The sequence below is a fragment of the Salmo salar genome, chromosome 04 (assembly GCF_965601325.2).
Source record: "Salmo salar chromosome 04, fSalSal1, whole genome shotgun sequence".
In the NCBI taxonomy this organism is placed as follows: Eukaryota; Metazoa; Chordata; class Actinopteri; order Salmoniformes; family Salmonidae; genus Salmo; species Salmo salar.
This window is the reverse complement of record NC_138294.1, coordinates 4,536,864-4,555,877: the sequence shown is the minus strand read 5'-3', so window position 1 is coordinate 4,555,877 and position 19,014 is coordinate 4,536,864. Positions and strand designations below refer to the sequence as shown.

The 19,014-nt window shown below is 46.0% G+C and overlaps 1 protein-coding gene across 3 annotated transcripts in view; it reads left to right on the top strand.

The window, feature by feature from the left end:
- The window catches only part of ncapg (non-SMC condensin I complex, subunit G), a 76,059-nt gene that overhangs the window by 26,409 nt on the left and 30,636 nt on the right, over positions 1 to 19,014 (top strand). For 2 of the 3 annotated variants that reach the window (XM_082973774.1, XM_082973775.1), the window contains exons 9-13: positions 5,597 to 5,737; positions 7,713 to 7,836; positions 8,294 to 8,383; positions 16,446 to 16,682; positions 17,808 to 17,918. In XM_082973774.1, the coding sequence (XP_082829900.1) occupies positions 5,597 to 5,737; positions 7,713 to 7,836; positions 8,294 to 8,383; positions 16,446 to 16,682; positions 17,808 to 17,918 (703 nt within the window). 3 annotated transcript variants of the gene reach the window in all.

The following is a 19,014-nucleotide window of genomic DNA, read 5'->3' as shown; positions in this document are numbered from 1 at the left end:
GACTGGAAGCGTGGAGGTGGACTAGAGAGATGTTAGGCTCAGTAGACTGGAAGCGTGGAGGTGGACTAGAGAGATGTTAGGCTCAGTAGACTGGAAGCGTGGAGGTGGACTAGAGAGATGTTAGGCTCAGTAGACTGGAAGCGTGGAGGTGGACTAGAGAGATGTTAGGCTCAGTAGACTGGAAGCGTGGAGGTGGACTAGAGAGATGTCAGGCTCAGTAGACTGGAAGCGTGGAGGTGGACTAGAGAGATGTTAGGCTCAGTAGACTGGAAGCGTGGAGGTGGACTAGAGAGATGTTAGGCTCAGTAGACTGGAAGCGTGGAGGTGGACTAGAGAGATGTCAGGCTCAGTAGACTGGAAGCGTGGAGGTGGACTAGAGAGATGTTAGGCTCAGTAGACTGGAAGCGTGGAGGTGGACTAGAGAGATGTTAGGCTCAGTAGACTGGAAGCGTGGAGGTGGACTAGAGAGATGTTAGGCTCAGTAGACTGGAAGCGTGGAGGTGGACTAGAGAGATGTCAGGCTCAGTAGACTGGAAGCGTGGAGGTGGACTAGAGAGATGTTAGGCTCAGTAGACTGGAAGCGTGGAGGTGGACTAGAGAGATGTTAGGCTCAGTAGACTGGAAGCGTGGAGGTGGACTAGAGAGATGTCAGGCTCAGTAGACTGGAAGCGTGGAGGTGGACTAGAGAGATGTTAGGCTCAGTAGACTGGAAGCGTGGAGGTGGACTAGAGAGATGTTAGGCTCAGTAGACTGGAAGCGTGGAGGTGGACTAGAGAGATGTTAGGCTCAGTAGACTGGAAGCGTGGAGGTGGACTAGAGAGATGTTAGGCTCAGTAGACTGGAAGCGTGGAGGTGGACTAGAGAGATGTCAGGCTCAGTAGACTGGAAGCGTGGAGGTGGACTAGAGAGATGTTAGGCTCAGTAGACTGGAAGCGTGGAGGTGGACTAGAGAGATGTCAGGCTCAGTAGACTGGAAGCGTGGAGGTGGACTAGAGAGATGTTAGGCTCAGTAGACTGGAAGCGTGGAGGTGGACTAGAGAGATGTTAGGCTCAGTAGACTGGAAGCGTGGAGGTGGACTAGAGAGATGTTAGGCTCAGTTGTAACAGTTTGTGAATACAGTCCCATTGTCTCCTGTCTGTTCTCTCTAGATATGTGAAGGGCCTGTCAGTGCTGTCTGCAAACCAGAGAAGCTTTATTACTAGGTTTGTCCAGGCAGTGTAGTAGTGTTATTACCATGTTATAACTGATGTATACCTACATTATTAACATGTTATAACAGGTATATGAAGGCAGTTTAGTAGTGTTATTACCATGTTATAACTGATGTATACTTACATTAACATGTTATAACAGGTATATGAAGGCAGTTTAGTGTTAACATGTTATAACTGATGTATACCTACATTAACATATTGTAACAGGTATATGAAGGCAGTGTAATAGTGTTATTACCATGTTATAACTGCTGTATACCTACATTAACATGTTATAACAGGTATATGAAGGCAGTTTAGTAGTGTTAACATGTTATAACTGATGTATACCAACATTAACATATTATAACAGGTATATGAAGGCAGTGTAATAGTGTTATTACCATGTTATAACTGATGTATTTTTGTACATTCCATGTATAACTGATATTTAACTATGTAGTGGTGGATTTGGCTATTTCAATCACACCCGTTGCTAACAGGTGTAAAAAAATCGAGCACACAGCCATGCAATCTCCATAGACAAACATTGGCAGTAGAATGGCCCCGTACTGAAGAGCTCAGTGACTTTCAACGTGGCACCGTCATAGGATGCCACCTTTCCAACAAGTCACTTCGTCAAATTTCTGCCCTGCTAGAGCTGCCCCCCGGGTCAACTGTAAGTGCTGTTATTGTGAAGTGGAAACATCTAGGAGCAACAACGGCTCAACCGCGAAGTGGTAGGCCACACAAGCTCGCAGAACGGGAACAACTGAGTGCTGAAGCGCGTAAAAATCGTCTGTCCTCATTTACAACACTTTCTACCGAGTTGCTTCCAGAGGCTGTTTGGAACATCAGCACAAGAACTGTTAGTTGGGAGCTTCATGAAATGGGTTTCCGTGGCCGAGCAGCCGCACACAAGCCTAAGATCACCATGTGCAACGCCAAGCGCCATTGGATTCTGGAGCAGTGGAAACACGTTCTCTGGAGTGATTTATTCACGCTTCACCATCTTGGACGAATCTGGGTTTGGCGGATGCCAGGAGAGAAAGCTACCTGCCAGAATGCTTAGTGACAACTGTAAAGTTTGGTGGAGTAGGAATAATGGTCTCGGGCGGTTTTTCATGGTTCGGGCCCCTTAGTTCCAGTGAAGGGAAATCTTATCGCTACAGCATACAATGACATTCTAGATGATTCTGTACTTCCTACTTGGTGGCAACAGTTTGGGAAGGCCCTTTCCTGTTTCAGCGTGACAGTTCCCCCGAGGACAAAGCGAGGTCCATACAGAGATGGTTTGTAGACATCGGTGTGGAAGAACTTAACTGCACAGAGCCCTGACCTTAACCCCATCGAACACCTTTGGGATGAATTGGAAAGCCTCCTGCGAGCCAGGGCCTAATCGCCCTGACATCAGGGCCCCGACGAGCCAGGGCCTAATCACCCCGACATCAGGGCCACCTGCGAGCCAGGGCCTAATCGCCCCAACATCAGGGCCCCAACATCAGGGACACCTGCGAGCCAGGGCCTAATCGCCCCGACATCAGGGCCCCGACGAGCCAGGGCCTAATCACCCCGACATCAGGCCCCCGACGAGCCAGGGCCTAATCGCCCCGACATCAGAGCCCCCTGACGAGCCAGGGCCTAATCGCCCCGACATCAGGGCCTCCTGCGAGCCAGGGCCTAATCGCCCCAACATCAGGGCCCCGACATCAGGGCCACCTGCGAGCCAGGCCTAATCGCCCCAACATCAGGGCCCCAACATCAGTGCCCGTTTGGAATGAGATGTTGGATGAACAGTTGTCCCCGTACCTTTTGGTCATGTAGTGTTTATAACATGTAGATATGTAAAGGTAGCCTGGGTGCGTAAAGGTAGCCTGGGTGCGTAAAGGTAGCCTGGGTGCGTAAAGGTAGCCTGGCGTGCGTAAAGGTAGCCTGGGTGCGTAAAGGTAGCCTGGGTGCGTAAAGGTAGCCTGGGTGCGTAAAGGTAGCCTGGGTGCGTAAAGGTAGCCTGGGGGCGTAAAGGTAGCCTGGGGGCGTAAAGGTAGCCTGGGTGCCAGTCAGTTTGTACTCTCTTGCCAACTCCTTTTTCATGGCATGACAGTGAGTGTGAAGTGTTATAACTATTATTACTGTGTAATACCAGGTACATGAAGTGTGTAACTATTATTACTGTGTAATACCAGGTACATGAAGTGTGTAACTATTATTACTGTGTAATACCAGGTATAATTACTGTGTAATACCAGGTACATGAAGTGTGTTATAACTATTATTACTGTGTAATACCAGGTATACATGAAGTGTGTAACTATTATTACTGTGTAATACCAGGTATATGAAGTGTGTTATAACTATTATTACTGTGTAATACCAGGTATATGAAGTGTGTTATAACTATTACTGTGTAATACCAGGTATATGAAGTGTGTTATAACTATTATTACTGTGTAATACCAGGTATATGAAGTGTGTTATAACTATTACTGTGTAATACCAGGTATACATGAAGTGTGTTATAACTATTACTGTGTAATACCAGGTACATGAAGTGTGTTATAACTATTACTGTGTAATACCAGGTACATGAAGTGTGTTATAACTATTACTGTGTAATACCAGGTATACATGAAGTGTGTTATAACTATTACTGTGTAATACCAGGTACATGAAGTGTGTTATAACTATTACTGTGTAATACCAGGTATATGAAGTGTTATAACTATTGTTACTGTGTAATACCAGGTATATGAAGTGTGTTATATATTATTACTGTGTAATACCAGGTATATGAAGTGTGTAATAACTATTACTGTGTAATACCAGGTATACATGAAGTGTGTTATAACTATTACTGTGTAATACCAGGTATACATGAAGTGTGTTATAACTATTACTGTGTAATACCAGGTACATGAAGTGTGTTATAACTATTACTGTGTAATACCAGGTATACATGAAGTGTGTTATAACTATTACTGTGTAATACCAGGTACATGAAGTGTGTTATAACTATTATTACTGTGTAATACCAGGTATACATGAAGTGTGTAACTATTATTACTGTGTAATACCAGGTATATGAAGTGTGTTATAACTATTACTGTGTAATACCAGGTATATGAAGTGTGTTATAACTATTACTGTGTAATACCAGGTATATGAAGTGTGTTATAACTATTATTACTGTGTAATACCAGGTATATGAAGTGTGTTATAACTATTACTGTGTAATACCAGGTATACATGAAGTGTGTTATAACTATTACTGTGTAATACCAGGTACATGAAGTGTGTTATAACTATTACTGTGTAATACCAGGTACATGAAGTGTGTTATAACTATTACTGTGTAATACCAGGTATACATGAAGTGTGTTATAACTATTACTGTGTAATACCAGGTATCATGAAGTGTGTTATAACTATTACTGTGTAATATCAGGTATATGAAGTGTTATAACTATTGTAATGTGTAATACCAGGTATATGAAGTGTGTTATAACCATTACTGTGTAATACCAGGTATATGAAGTGTTGTAACTAATGTGTAATACCAGGTATATGAAGTGTGTTATAACTATTACTGTGTAATACCAGGTATATGAAGTGTGTTATAACTATTACTGTGTAATACCAGGTATCATGAAGTGTGTTATAACTATTACTGTGTAATACCAGGTATCATGAAGTGTGTTATAACTATTACTGTGTAATACCAGGTACATGAAGTGTTATAACTATTATTACTGTGTAATACCAGGTACATGAAGTGTGTTATAACTATTATTACTGTGTAATACCAGGTATATGAAGTGTGTTATAACTATTACTGTGTAATACCAGGTATATGAAGTGTTATAACTATTGTTAATGTGTAATACCAGGTATATGAAGTGTGTTATAACTATTACTGTGTAATACCAGGTATATGAAGTGTTATAACTATTACTGTGTAATACCAGGTATGTGAAGTGTGTTATAACTATTACTGAGTAATACCAGGTATATGAAGTGTTATAACTATTGTTAATGTGTAATACCAGGTATATGAAGTGTTGTAACTAATGTGTAATACCAGGTATATGAAGTGTTATAACTATTGTTAATGTGTAATACCAGGTATATGAAGTGTTATAACTATTACTGTGTAATACCAGGTATATGAAGTGTTATAACTATTACTGTGTAATACCAGGTATATGAAGTGTTATAACTATTATTACTGTGTAATACCAGGTATATGAAGTGTGTTATAACTATTATTACTGTGTAATACCAGGTATATGAAGTGTTATAACTATTATTACTGTGTAATACCAGGTATATGAAGTGTTATAACTATTATTACTGTGTAATACCAGGTATATGAAGTGTTATAACTATTATTACTGTGTAATACCAGGTATGTGAAGTGCGTCCCGGCGCTGTCTGAAGAACAGAAAGGAGACTTTGCTCAGCTGGAGCTGGTGATGACTAAAGAGTTCATCTCTCAACAACTCATCCACCTCACGGGCTGTCTGGATACCAATGAAGAGGGAGGAAGGTGAGAGGAGGAGGAGGAGGAAGGAGGGGATGGGTGAGAGGAGGGGAGGAGGAAGGAGGGGATGGGTGAGAGGAGGGGATGGGATGGGAGGAGGTGATGACTAAAGAGTTCATCTCTCAACAACTCATCCACCTCACGGGCTGTCTGGATACCAATGAAGAGGGAGGAAGGTGAGAGGGGGGAGGAGGAGGAGGGGATGGGTGAGAGGAGGGGAGGAGGAAGGAGGGGATGGGTGAGAGGAGGGGAGGAGGAAGGGAGGGAGGAGAGGAGGGGATGGGTGAGAGGAGGTGATGACTAAAGAGTTCATCTCTCAACAACTCATCCACCTCACGGGCTGTCTGGATACCAATGAAGAGGGAGGAAGGTGAGAGGAGGAGGAGGAGGAAGGAGGGGAGGGGTGAGAGGAGGGGAGGAGGAAGGAGGAGGAGGGGGATGGGAGGAGGAAGGAGGGTATGGGTGAGAGGAGGTGATGACTAAAGAGGTCATCTCTCAACAACTCATCCACCTCACGGGCTGTCTGGATACCAATGAAGAGGGAGGAAGGTAGGGAGGAGGAGGAGGAAGGAGGGGGATGGGTGGGGAGGAGGGGGAGGAGGAAGGAGGGGATGGGTGGGGGAGGAGGTGGTGGGAGGAGGGATGGGTGGTGTTTGAGGGAGGTCATGTAGCCATCAGTGGTTGAGTTCCTGCCTAGTAACACATCAACTAACCACATCACCTAGTAACACATCAACTAACCACATCACCTAGTAACACATCAACTAACCACATCACCTAGTAACACATCAACTAACCACATCACCTAGTAACACATCAACTAACCACATCACCTAGTAACACATCAACTAACCACATCACCTAGTAACACATCAACTAACCACATCACCTAGTAACACATCAACTAACCACATCACCTAGTAACACATCAACTAACCACGTCACCTAGTAACACATCAACTAACCACATCACCTAGTAACACATCAACTAACCACATCACCTAGTAACACATCAACTAACCACATCACCTAGTAACACATCAACTAACCACATCACCTAGTAACACATCAACTAACCACATCACCTAGTAACACATCAACTAACCACATCACCTAGTAACACATCAACTAACCACATCACCTAGTAACACATCAACTAACCACATCACCTAGTAACACATCAACTAACCACGTCACCTAGTAACACATCAACTAACCACGTCACCTAGTAACACATCAACTAACCACGTCACCTAGTAACACATCAACTAACCACATCACCTAGTAACACATCAACTAACCACATCACCTAGTAACACATCAACTAACCACATCACCTAGTAACACATCAACTAACCACATCACCTAGTAACACATCAACTAACCACATCACCTAGTAACACATCAACTAACCACATCACCTAGTAACACATCAACTAACCACGTCACCTAGTAACACATCAACTAACCACGTCACCTAGTAACACATCAACTAACCACATCACCTAGTAACACATCAACTAACCACATCACCTAGTAACACATCAACTAACCACATCACCTAGTAACACATCAACTAACCACATCACCTAGTAACACATCAACTAACCACGTCACCATAAATCTGATCTAGTGAATCTGATCTAGTGAATCGGATCTAGTGAATCGGATCTAGTGAATCGGATCTAGTAACGTATCAGATCACGACTCAGTCGATAACGTGGTACACAGCCATTGGTTGATTCAACGACAGGGCGTCTAGTCGGGCAGGAAGTCAATCAGGCTTATCGTTCTCTCTTTTATATGGTGTTACAGAACGTGTTCATGTAAATCTCTCTCTCGTGTGTGTGTGTGTGTGTGTGTGTGTGTGTGTGTGTGTGTGTGTGTGTGGTGTGTGGTGTGTGTGTGTGTGTGTGTGTGTGTGTGTGTGTGTGTGTGTGTGTGTGTGTGTGTGTGTGTGTGTGTGTGTGTGTGTGTGTAGGAAGCGTGTGGTCGCTGTGTTACAGGAGATGCTGGTCCTACCTCAGACTCCTCCCTCTCTGGTCTCTCTGCTGACGGAGAAACTACTGACCTTAATACCTGATGACCACAGACGCATTCAGACCGTAGGTTACACACACACACACACACCACACCACACCACACCACACACACACACACACACACACACACACACACACACACACACACACACACACACCCCACACCCGACGACCACAGACGCATTCAGACCGCAGGCCACACACACACACACCCCACAGGCTACACACACACCACACACCACACACACACACCACACACACCCACACACCACCACACACACACACACACCACACACACACACACACACACACAGACCCTGATCAGTGCTTGATTTGGACTGAAATAAGTTCTGGTACTAATTTTGGGTGCTGGTACTGTTTATATTTAGGGATAAATATGTACTGAAAGTATTAACCTGTGTGTTGTGTGTGTGTGTGTGTGTGTGTGTGTGTGTGTGTGTGTGTGTGTGTGTGTGTGTGTGTGTGTGTGTGTGTGTGTGTGTGTGTGTGCGCGCGCCAGGTGGCGGAGGCGATCTCGGAGGTGCGTGAGCCCATCGTCGTCGTCAGACAGCCGCTGGATGAGAACGAGAACCGCAGGAAACAAGTTAAGGTACCTACTCTGCTGTATCTCTCCTCTTCTCTCTTCTCTCTCTCCTCCTCTCTCCTTTACCTCTTCCCTCTCTCTCCTTTACCTCTTCCCTCTCTCTTCTCTCTCTCCTTTACCTCTTCCCTCTCTCTTCTCTCTCTCCTTTACCTCTTCCCTCTCTCTTCCCTCTCTCCTTTACCTCTTCCCTCTCTCTCCTTTACCTCTTCCCTCTCTCCTTTACCTCTTCCCTCTCTCTTCTCTCTCTCCTTTACCTCTTCCCTCTCTCTCCTTTACCTCTTCCCTCTCTCTTCTCTCTCTCCTTTACCTCTTCCCTCTCTCTCTCTCCTCCTTTACCTCTTCCCTCTCTCTTCTCTCTCTCTCCTTTACCTCTTCCCTCTCTCTTCTCTCTCTCTCCTTTACCTCTTCCCTCTCTCTCCTTTACCTCTTCCCTCTCTCTTCTTTACCTCTTCCCTCTCTCTTCTCTCTCTCCTTTACCTCTTCCCTCTCTCTCCTTTACCTCTTCCCTCTCTCTTCTCTCTCTCCTTTACCTCTTCCCTCTCTCTTCTCTCTCTCCTTTACCTCTTCCCTCTCTCTTCTCTCTCTCCTTTACCTCTTCCCTCTCTCTTCTCTCTCTCCTTTACCTCTTCCTTCTCTCTCTCCTTTACCTCTTCCCTCTCTCCTCTCTCTCCTTTACCTCTTCCCCCTCTCTCCTTTACCTCTTCCCCCTCTCTCCTTTACCTCTTCCCTCTCTCTTCCCTCTCTCTCCTTTACCTCTTCCCTCTCTCTTCTCTCTCTCCTTTACCTCTTCCCTCTCTCTTCTCTCTCTCCTTTACCTCTTCCCTCTCTCTTCTCTCTCTCCTTTACCTCTTCCCTCTCTCTTCTCTCTCTCCTTTACCTCTTCCCTCTCTCTTCTCTCTCTCCTTTACCTCTTCCCTCTCTCTTCTCTCTCTCCTTTACCTCTTCCCTCTCTCTTCTCTCTCTCCTTTACCTCTTCCCTCTCTCCTTTACCTCTTCCCTCTCTCATCTCTCCTCCGTTAGCTGAGGTCAAGGTTTGTATCCTAGAGACTAATCAAATCAAATGTTATTAGTCAGGTGCCTGGTAATCAAATCAAATGTTATTAGTCAGGTGCCTGGTAATCAAATCAAATGTTATTAGTCAGGTGCCTGGTAATCAAATCAAATGTTATTAGTCAGGTGCCTGGTAATCAAATCAAAATGTTATTAGTCAGGTGCCTGGTAATCAAATCAAAATGTTATTAGTCAGGTGCCTGGTAATCAAATCAAATGTTATTAGTCAGGTGCCTGGTAATCAAATCAAATGTTATTAGTCAGGTGCCTGGTAATCAAATCAAAATGTTATTAGTCAGGTGCCTGGTAATCAAATCAAAATGTTATTAGTCAGGTGCCTGGTAATCAAATCAAATGTTATTAGTCAGGTGCCTGGTAATCAAATCAAAATGTTATTAGTCAGGTGCCTGGTAATCAAATCAAAATGTTATTAGTCAGGTGCCTGGTAATCAAATCAAAATGTTATTAGTCAGGTGCCTGGTAATCAAATCAAAATGTTATTAGTCAGGTGCCTGGTAATCAAATCAAAATGTTATTAGTCAGGTGCCTGGTAATCAAATCAAAATGTTATTAGTCAGGTGCCTGGTAATCAAATCAAAATGTTATTAGTCAGGTGCCTGGTAATCAAATCAAAATGTTATTAGTCAGGTGCCTGGTAATCAAATCAAAATGTTATTAGTCAGGTGCCTGGTAATCAAATCAAAATGTTATTAGTCAGGTGCCTGGTAATCAAATCAAATGTAGAGTAACATGCTGATTTAAGGGGCCCAACATTTTAAAACAATATAATAATACAATAGTAACACCAGGAATATTTATTAGTATTTTTTTTGTAATTTATTTGACCTTTTTAATTTAACTAGGCAAGTAGTCAGTTAAGAACAAATTGTTTATTTGAAATAAATCCACAACGCTTGGCACTGAGACGTCAAACAGGAAACCGCTCACCCAGAGGCGGCGCTCCTAGTGGCCGGGGAGTTTAACGCAGGGAAACGTAAATCCGTTTTATACCAAATTTCTACCAGCGTGTTAAATGTGCAACTAGATCAAATCAAATGTATTTATAAAAGCCCTTCTTACATCAGCTGATATATCAAAGTGCTGTACAGAAACCCAGCCTAAAACCCCCCAAACAGCAAGCAATGCAGGTGTAGAAGCACGGTGGCTAGGAAAAACTCCCTAGGAAAAACTCCCTAGAAAGGCCAGAACCTAGAGAGGAACCAGGCTCTGAGGGGTGGACCAGTCCTCTTGTGGCTGTACTGGGTGGAGATTAGAAACCTAGAGAGGAACCAGGCTCTGAGGGGTGGACCAGTCCTCTTCTGGCTGTGCTGGGTGGAGATTAGAAACCTAGAGAGGAACCAGGCTCTGAGGGGTGGACCAGTCCTCTTCTGGCTGTGCTGGGTGGAGATTAGAAACCTAGAGAGGAACCAGGCTCTGAGGGGTGGACCAGTCCTCTTCTGGCTGTGCTGGGTGGAGATTAGAAACCTAGAGAGGAACCAGGCTCTGAGGGGTGGAGATTAGAAACCTAGAGAGGAACCAGGCTCTGAGGGGTGGAGATTAGAAACCTAGAGAGGAACCAGGCTATGAGGGGTGGAGATTAGAAACCTAGAGAGGAACCAGGCTATGAGGGGTGGAGATTAGAAACCTAGAGAGGAACCAGGCTTGAGGGGTGGAAGCCTCCGGTGGTGGAGATTAGAAACCTAGAGAGGAACCAGGCTCTGAGGGGTGGAGATTAGAAACCTAGAGAGGAACCAGGCTCTGAGGGGTGGAGATTAGAAACCTAGAGAGGAACCAGGCTCTGAGGGATGGAGATTAGAAACCTAGAGAGGAACCAGGCTCTGAGGGGTGGAGATTAGAAACCTAGAGAGGAACCAGGCTATGAGGGGTGGAGATTAGAAACCTAGAGAGGAACCAGGCTCTGAGGGGTGGACCAGTCCTCTTCTGGTTGTGCTGGGTGGAGATTATAACAGAACATGGTCAAGATGTTAAAATGTTCATAAATGACCAGCAGGGTCAAATAATAATAATCATAGTAGTTGTCGAGGGTGCAACAGGTCAGTAACACAAGAGTAAGTGTCAGTTGGCTTTTTCATAGCCGATCATTGAGAGTATCTCTACCGCTCCTGCTGTCTCTAGAGAGTTGAAAACAGCAGGTCTGGGACAGGTAGCACGTCCAGTGAACAGGTCAGGGTTCCAGCAGGTCTGGGACAAGGTAGCCCGTCCGGTGAACAGGTCCGGGTTCCAGCAGGTCTGGGACAAGGTAGCCCGTCCGGTGAACAGGTCAGGGTTCCAGCAGGTCTGGGACAAGGTAGCACGTCCGGTGAACAGGTCAGGGTTCCAGCAGGTCTGGGACAAGGTAGCCCGTCCGGTGAACAGGTCAGGGTTCCAGCAGGTCTGGGACAAGGTAGCACGTCCGGTGAACAGGTCAGGGTTCCAGCAGGTCTGGGACAAGGTAGCCCGTCCGGTGAACAGGTCAGGGTTCCAGCAGGTCTGGGACAAGGTAGCCCGTCCGGTGAACAGGTCAGGGTTCCAGCAGGTCTGGGACAAGGTAGCCCGTCCGGTGAACAGGTCCGGGTTCCAGCAGGTCTGGGACAAGGTAGCCCGTCCGGTGAACAGGTCAGGGTTCCAGCAGGTCTGGGACAGGTAGCCCGTCCGGTGAACAGGTCAGGGTTCCAGCAGGTCTGGGACAAGGTAGCACGTCCGGTGAACAGGTCAGGGTTCCAGCAGGTCTGGGACAAGGTAGCACGTCCGGTGAACAGGTCAGGGTTCCAGCAGGTCTGGGACAACAGGTCTGGGACAGGTAGCCCGTCCGGTGAACAGGTCAGGGTTCCAGCAGGTCTGGGACAAGGTAGCCCGTCCGGGGGGAGGGGGGAGAAAAAAAACTCTGGACCACCTTTAATCCACACACACAGAGAGAGACGGGTACCATGCTCTCCCCTCCGCCTTCCATTTGGCAAATCTGACCTATAATTCTATCCTCCTGCTTCCTGCTTACAAAGCAAACTTTAAAGCAGGAAGTACCAGTGACTCGGTCTATATATATATAAAAAAAAGTGGTCAGATGAAGCAGATGCTAAACTACAGGACTGTTTCGCTATCACAGACTGGAAATATGTTCTGGGATTCCTTCCGATGGCATGTGTTGTCCAATCACGTGCCTTATTTAAATCGCTTCACGAAACTCGGCCAATCGAAGCGAATGTTTACGATGCGCGTTAAGGAGACTGATGGATGGAGAGAGAGAGAGAGAGAGAGAGAGAAACCCTGATCTCACAGCTTACCACTGTTGATCATTCATCAGTCTGTCCCCCCCCCCCCCCCCCCCCCCTCCGTGCGCCAATCTGTCAGAAGAGTATGTTGAAATGACGAAACTCATCCACTTCCTCAGATCAACATCGTCCCGCTGAGAGAATTCCTGGAAAAGAAGTTGAAAGGAAAATGACCTACTGCTGCTCGACAACGTGAGACGGCTCAGTAAAAGCAGGGTGTTGAAACGCTTTTGGTCCATAAATAACAGCTTTCCGAGTGCAGCTCAGAAGGCAACACAGTTTTCACGACTTTTTTTTTGTTTGTTGTTGTTGGTAGTTATCACATCGCACCTTTTTAATGAGATCAACGTGAAACTACAAGGCAAGAACGATTTAAGTTTGTGATTTGATGACGTCTGTCCGCTCCTTCCAGAGGAAACTGGAAGAAGTGTTCAAGGAGACGGAGCAAACTTCCCAAAAATACAGGAAGAGATTCAAGGGGTGAGAGAGATATTTCTACCTCATGTTGACTTCATAGATAAGCTGATTTAGAAACTTGAGAAAAATCGCTTTGACAGCTTCAGCCTTTGGACAACAGATCCTTCTTCTAAATTTGAGAATTCATTCCTCGTCACAGATTTCAGGGGGATTTTCTAAAGGAGGTGACAGACCTTCCCCTACCCTAGAGAAGTTAAAGTGGTCACGTGGTGGATCTCTACAGATGGAACTGATTGATCTGCAAGCAAATGTTGCACGAAGAGAAGCACTTTCAACTAACTGATCAGGACCCTGTCTGGTTGCAGACTGTGTTCCCTGGTCTAACCAACTAACCAACCATGATCCTTCCTGGCAGCAGGCTGTGTTCCCTGGTCTAACCAACCATGATCCTTCCTGGCTGCAGGCTGTGTTCCCTGGTCTAACCAACCATGATCCTTCCTGGCAGCAGGCTGTGTTCCTCTGGTCTAACCAACCATGACCCTTCCTGGCAGCAGGCTGTGTTCCCTGGTCTAACCAACTAACCAACCATGATCCTTCCTGGCAGCAGGCTGTGTTCCCTGGTCTAACCAACCATGATCCTTCCTGGCAGCAGGCTGTGTTCCCTGGTCTAACCAACCATGATCCTTCCTGGCTGCAGGCTGTGTTCTCTGGTCTAACCAACCATGATCCTTCCTGGCTGCAGGCTGTGTTCCCTGGTCTAACCAACCATGACCCTTCCTGGCTGCAGACTGTGTTCTCTGGTCTAACCAACCATGATCCTTCCTGGCTGCAGGCTGTGTTCCCTGGTCTAACCAACCATGATCCTTCCTGGCTGCAGACTGTGTTCTCTGGTCTAACCAACCATGATCCTTCCTGGCAGCAGACTGTGTTTCCTGGTCTAACCAAAGTAGCACTACACTCCTTGACCGTGATTGGCTCCACATACAGTTCTTTCTCCACTGAGCATCATTAACAATAAGTACCGTTCTAGACTCACCAATGAGCATCTACAGTTGAAATGGGAAGTTCACATCCACTTAGGTTGGAGTCATTAAAACTCGTTTTTTTCAACCACTCCACAAATTTCTTGTTAACAAACTATAGTTTTGGCAAGTCGGTTAGGACATCTACTTTGTGCATGACACAAGTCCTTTTTCCAACAATTGTTTACAGACATGATTGTTTCACTTATAATTCACTGTATCACAATTCCAGTGGGTCAGAAGTTTACATACACTAAGTTGACTGTGCCTTTAAACAGCTTGGAAAATTCCAGAAAATGATGACATGGCTTTAGAAGCTTCTGATAGGCTAATTGACATCATTTGAGTCAATTGGAGGTGTACCTGTGGATGTATTTCAAGGCCTACCTTCAAACTCAGTGCCTCTTTGCTTGACATCATGGTAAAATCAAAAGAAATCAGCCAAGACCTCAGAAAACAAATTGTAGACCTCCACAAGTCTGGTTCATCCTTGGGAGCAATTTCCAAACCTGAAGGTACCACGTTCATCTGTACAAACAATAGTATGCAAGTATAAACACCATGGGACCACGCAGCCGTCATACCGCTCAGGAAGGAGATGCGTTCTGTCTCCTAGAGATGAACGTACTTTGGTGCGAAAAGTGCAAATCAATCCCAGAACAACAGCAAAGGACCTTGTGAAGATGCTGGAGGAATCAGGTACAAAAGTATCTATATCCACAGAAAAACGAGTCCTATATCGACATAACCTGAAAGGCCGCTCAGCAAGGAAGAAGCCACTGCTCCAAAACCGCCATGAAAAAAGCCAGACTACGGTTTGCAACTGCACATGGGGACAAAGATTGTACTTTTTGGAGAAATGTCCTCTGGTCTGATGAAACAAAAATAGAACTGTTTGGCCATAATGACCATCGTTATGTTTGGAGGAAAAAGGGGGAGGCTTGCAAGCTGAAGAACACCATCCCAACCGTGAAGCACGGAGGTGGCAGCATCATGTTGTGGGGGTGCTTTGCTGCAGGAGGGACTGGTGCACTTCACAAAATAGATGGCAACATGAGGGAGGAAAATTATGTGGATATATTGAAGCAACATCTCAAGACATCAGTCAGGAAGTTAAAGCTTGGTCACAAATGGGTCTTCCAAATGAACAATGACCCCAAGCATACTTCCAAAGTTGTGGCAAAATGGCTTAAGGACAACAAAGTCAAGGTATTGGAGTGGCCATCACAAAGCCCTTACCTCAATCCTATAGAACATTTGTGGGCAGAACTGAAAAAGCGTGTGCGAGCAAGGAGGCCAACAAACCTGACTCAGTTACACCAGCTCTGTCAGGAGGAATGGGCCAAAATTCACCCAACTTATTGTGGGAAGCTTGTGGAAGGCTACCCGAAACGTTTGACCCAAGTTAAACAATTTAAAGGCAATGCTACCAAATACTAATTGAGTGTATGTAAACTTCTGACCCACTGGGAATGTGATGAAAGAAATAAAAGCTGAAATAAATAATTCTCTCTACTATTATTCTGACATTTCACATTCTTAAAATAAAGTGGTGATCCTAACTGACCTAAGACAGGGAATTTTTACTTGGATTAAATGTTAGAAATTGTGAAAAACTGAGTTTAAATATATTTGGCTAAGGTGTATGTAAAGTTCCGACTTCAATCAATATTTACCGATGTCTTGTTCAGCCAAGACTTGGAGAAACACCAGATATTACAGTTCTTCCCTTGTTAAGACTACGCTAACGGAGCTCATCCAGTTTATTCTCCAGTGATTGCACGTTCGCCAATAGAACGGAGGCTAGAGGCGATTTATACACTCTCCGACGTGGTCTCGTCAGGTATCCCGCACGGCGCCGTCTCCTTCGAGTGTCTGGGATTTGGGCCTGGTCTGGCGATAATCCAAAATATATTTTGTCTCCGACTCATTGAAGTCCTCGTCCAAGTGGAGGTGGTCGCTGTTCCGATGTCAAGAAGCTCTTTACGGTCTGTAACCTCCTCTGTCTCTCTCTCTCCTCTCCCTCTCTCTTCTCTCCTCTCTCGCTCTCTCCCCCTTCTCTCTCTCTCTCTCTCTCTCTCTCTCTCTCTCTCTCTGTCTCTCCTCTCTCTCTAACTCCTCTCTCTCTCTCCCCCTTCTCTCTAACTCCTCTCTCTCTCTCTCTCTTCTCTCTCTCCTCTCCTCTCTCTCTCTCCCCCTTCTCTCTAACTCCTCTCTCTCTCTCTCTCTCTTCTCTCTCTCTCTGTCTCTCTCTCTTCTCTCCTCTCCTCTCTCTCCTCTCTCTCTCCTCTCTCTCCTCTCCTCTTCCAGTTAGCGGAGGTGAAGGTTAGTATCCTAGAGGCTAAACAGGCCTTAGAGGAGTGTATCAGTAGCCAGGAGTTCAGCAGAGCAGCAGAGCTGAAGGACTCGATAACTGACCTGGAGAACCTGAGGAACAACATACTGCAGGAGGAGAACACAGACACACAGCAGGAGGACAAGGAGACGCGCACGGAGAAGGTACACACACACACACAGCAGGAGGACAAGGAGACGCGCACGGAGAAGGTACAGACAGCACGGAGAAGGTACGACAGACACATGGAGAAGGTACAGACAGACACATGGAGAAGGTACAGACACATGGAGAAGGTAGACAGACACATGGAGAAGGTAGACAGACACATGGAGAAGGTACAGACACATGGAGAAGGTACAGACACATGGAGAAGGTACAGACAGACACATGGAGAAGGTACAGACACATGGAGAAGGTACAGACAGACACATGGAGAAGGTAGACAGACAGACACATGGAGAAGGTAGACAGACACATGGAGAAGGTACAGACAGACACATGGAGAAGGTAGAGACAGACACATGGAGAAGGTACAGACAGACACATGGAGAAGGTACAGACACATGGAGAAGGTACAGACACATGGAGAAGGTAGACAGACACATGGAGAAGGTAGACAGACACATGGAGAAGGTAGACAGACACATGGAGAAGGTACAGACACATGGAGAAGGTACAGACAGACACATGGAGAAGGTAGAGACAGACACATGGAGAAGGTACAGACACATGGAGAAGGTAGACAGACACATGGAGAAGGTACAGACAGACACATGGAGAAGGTACAGACAGACACATGGAGAAGGTACAGACACATGGAGAAGGTACAGACACATGGAGAAGGTACAGACACATGGAGAAGGTAGACAGACACATGGAGAAGGTAGAGAGACACATGGAGAAGGTAGACAGACACATGGAGAAGGTAGACAGACACATGGAGAAGGTAGACAGACACATGGAGAAGGTAGACAGACAGACACATGGAGAAGGTAGACAGACACATGGAGAAGGTACAGACAGACACATGGAGAAGGTACAGACAGACACATGGAGAAGGTACAGACACATGGAGAAGGTAGACAGACACATGGAGAAGGTACAGACAGACACATGGAGAAGGTACAGACAGACACATGGAGAAGGTACAGACAGACACATGGAGAAGGTACAGACAGACACATGGAGAAGGTACAGACAGACACATGGAGAAGGTACAGACAGACACACGGAGAAGGTACAGACACATGGAGAAGGTACAGACAGACACACGGAGAAGGTACAGACACCCTGCATCTCCGTAAATAAATGCTGTGTTGTTTCCTCTCTGTCAGACGGACCCAGAGACTCTCCTGCGCTGCCTGACCATGTGTGTTGAACTGCTGAAACAGATGGCCATGAAGACCAGGATCGGACCCACCATGTCAGCTATCCTGTCCTCTCTGGTACTGACTAACATACTGGACCCACCATGTCAGCTATCCTGTCCTCTCTGGTACTGACTAACATACTGGACCCACCATGTCAGCTATCCTGTCCTCTCTGGTACTGACTAACATACTGGACCCACCATGTCAGCTATCCTGTCCTCTCTGGTACTGACTAACATACTGGACCCACCATGTCAGCTATCCTGTCCTCTCTGGTACTGACTAACATACTGGACCCACCATGTCAGCTATCCTGTCCTCTCTGGTACTGACTAACATACTGGACCCACCATGTCAGCTATCCTGTCCTCTCTGGTACTGACTAACCACTACTGGACCCACCATGTCAGCTATCCTGTCCTCTCTGGTACTGACTAACATACTGGACCCACCATGTCAGCTATCCTGTCCTCTCTGGTACTGACTAACATACTGGACCCACCATGTCAGCTATCCTGTCCTCTCTGGTACTGACTAACATACTGGACCCACCATGTCAGCTATCCTGTCCTCTCTGGTACTGACTAACATACTGGACCCACCATGTCCTCTCTGGTACTGACTAACCTAACATACTGGACCCACCATGTCCTCTCTGGTACTGACTAACCTAACATACTGGACCCACCATGTCCTCTCTGGTACTGACTAACATACTGGACCCACCATGTCAGCTATCCTGTCCTCTCTGGTACTGACTAACATACTGGACCCACCATGTCAGCTATCCTGTCCTCTCTGGTACTGACTAACATACTGGACCCACCATGTCAGCTATCCTGTCCTCTCTGGTACTGACTAACATACTGGACCCACCATGTCAGCTATCCTGTCCTCTCTGGTACTGACTAACATACTGGACCCACCATGTCAGCTATCCTGTCCTCTCTGGTACTGACTAACATACTGGACCCACCATGTCAGCTATCCTGTCCTCTCTGGTACTGACTAACATACTGGACCCACCATGTCAGCTATCCTGTCCTCTCTGGTACTGACTAACATACTGGACCCACCATGTCAGCTATCCTGTCCTCTCTGGTACTGACTAACATACTGGACCCACCATGTCAGCTATCCTGTCCTCTCTGGTACTGACTAACATACTGGA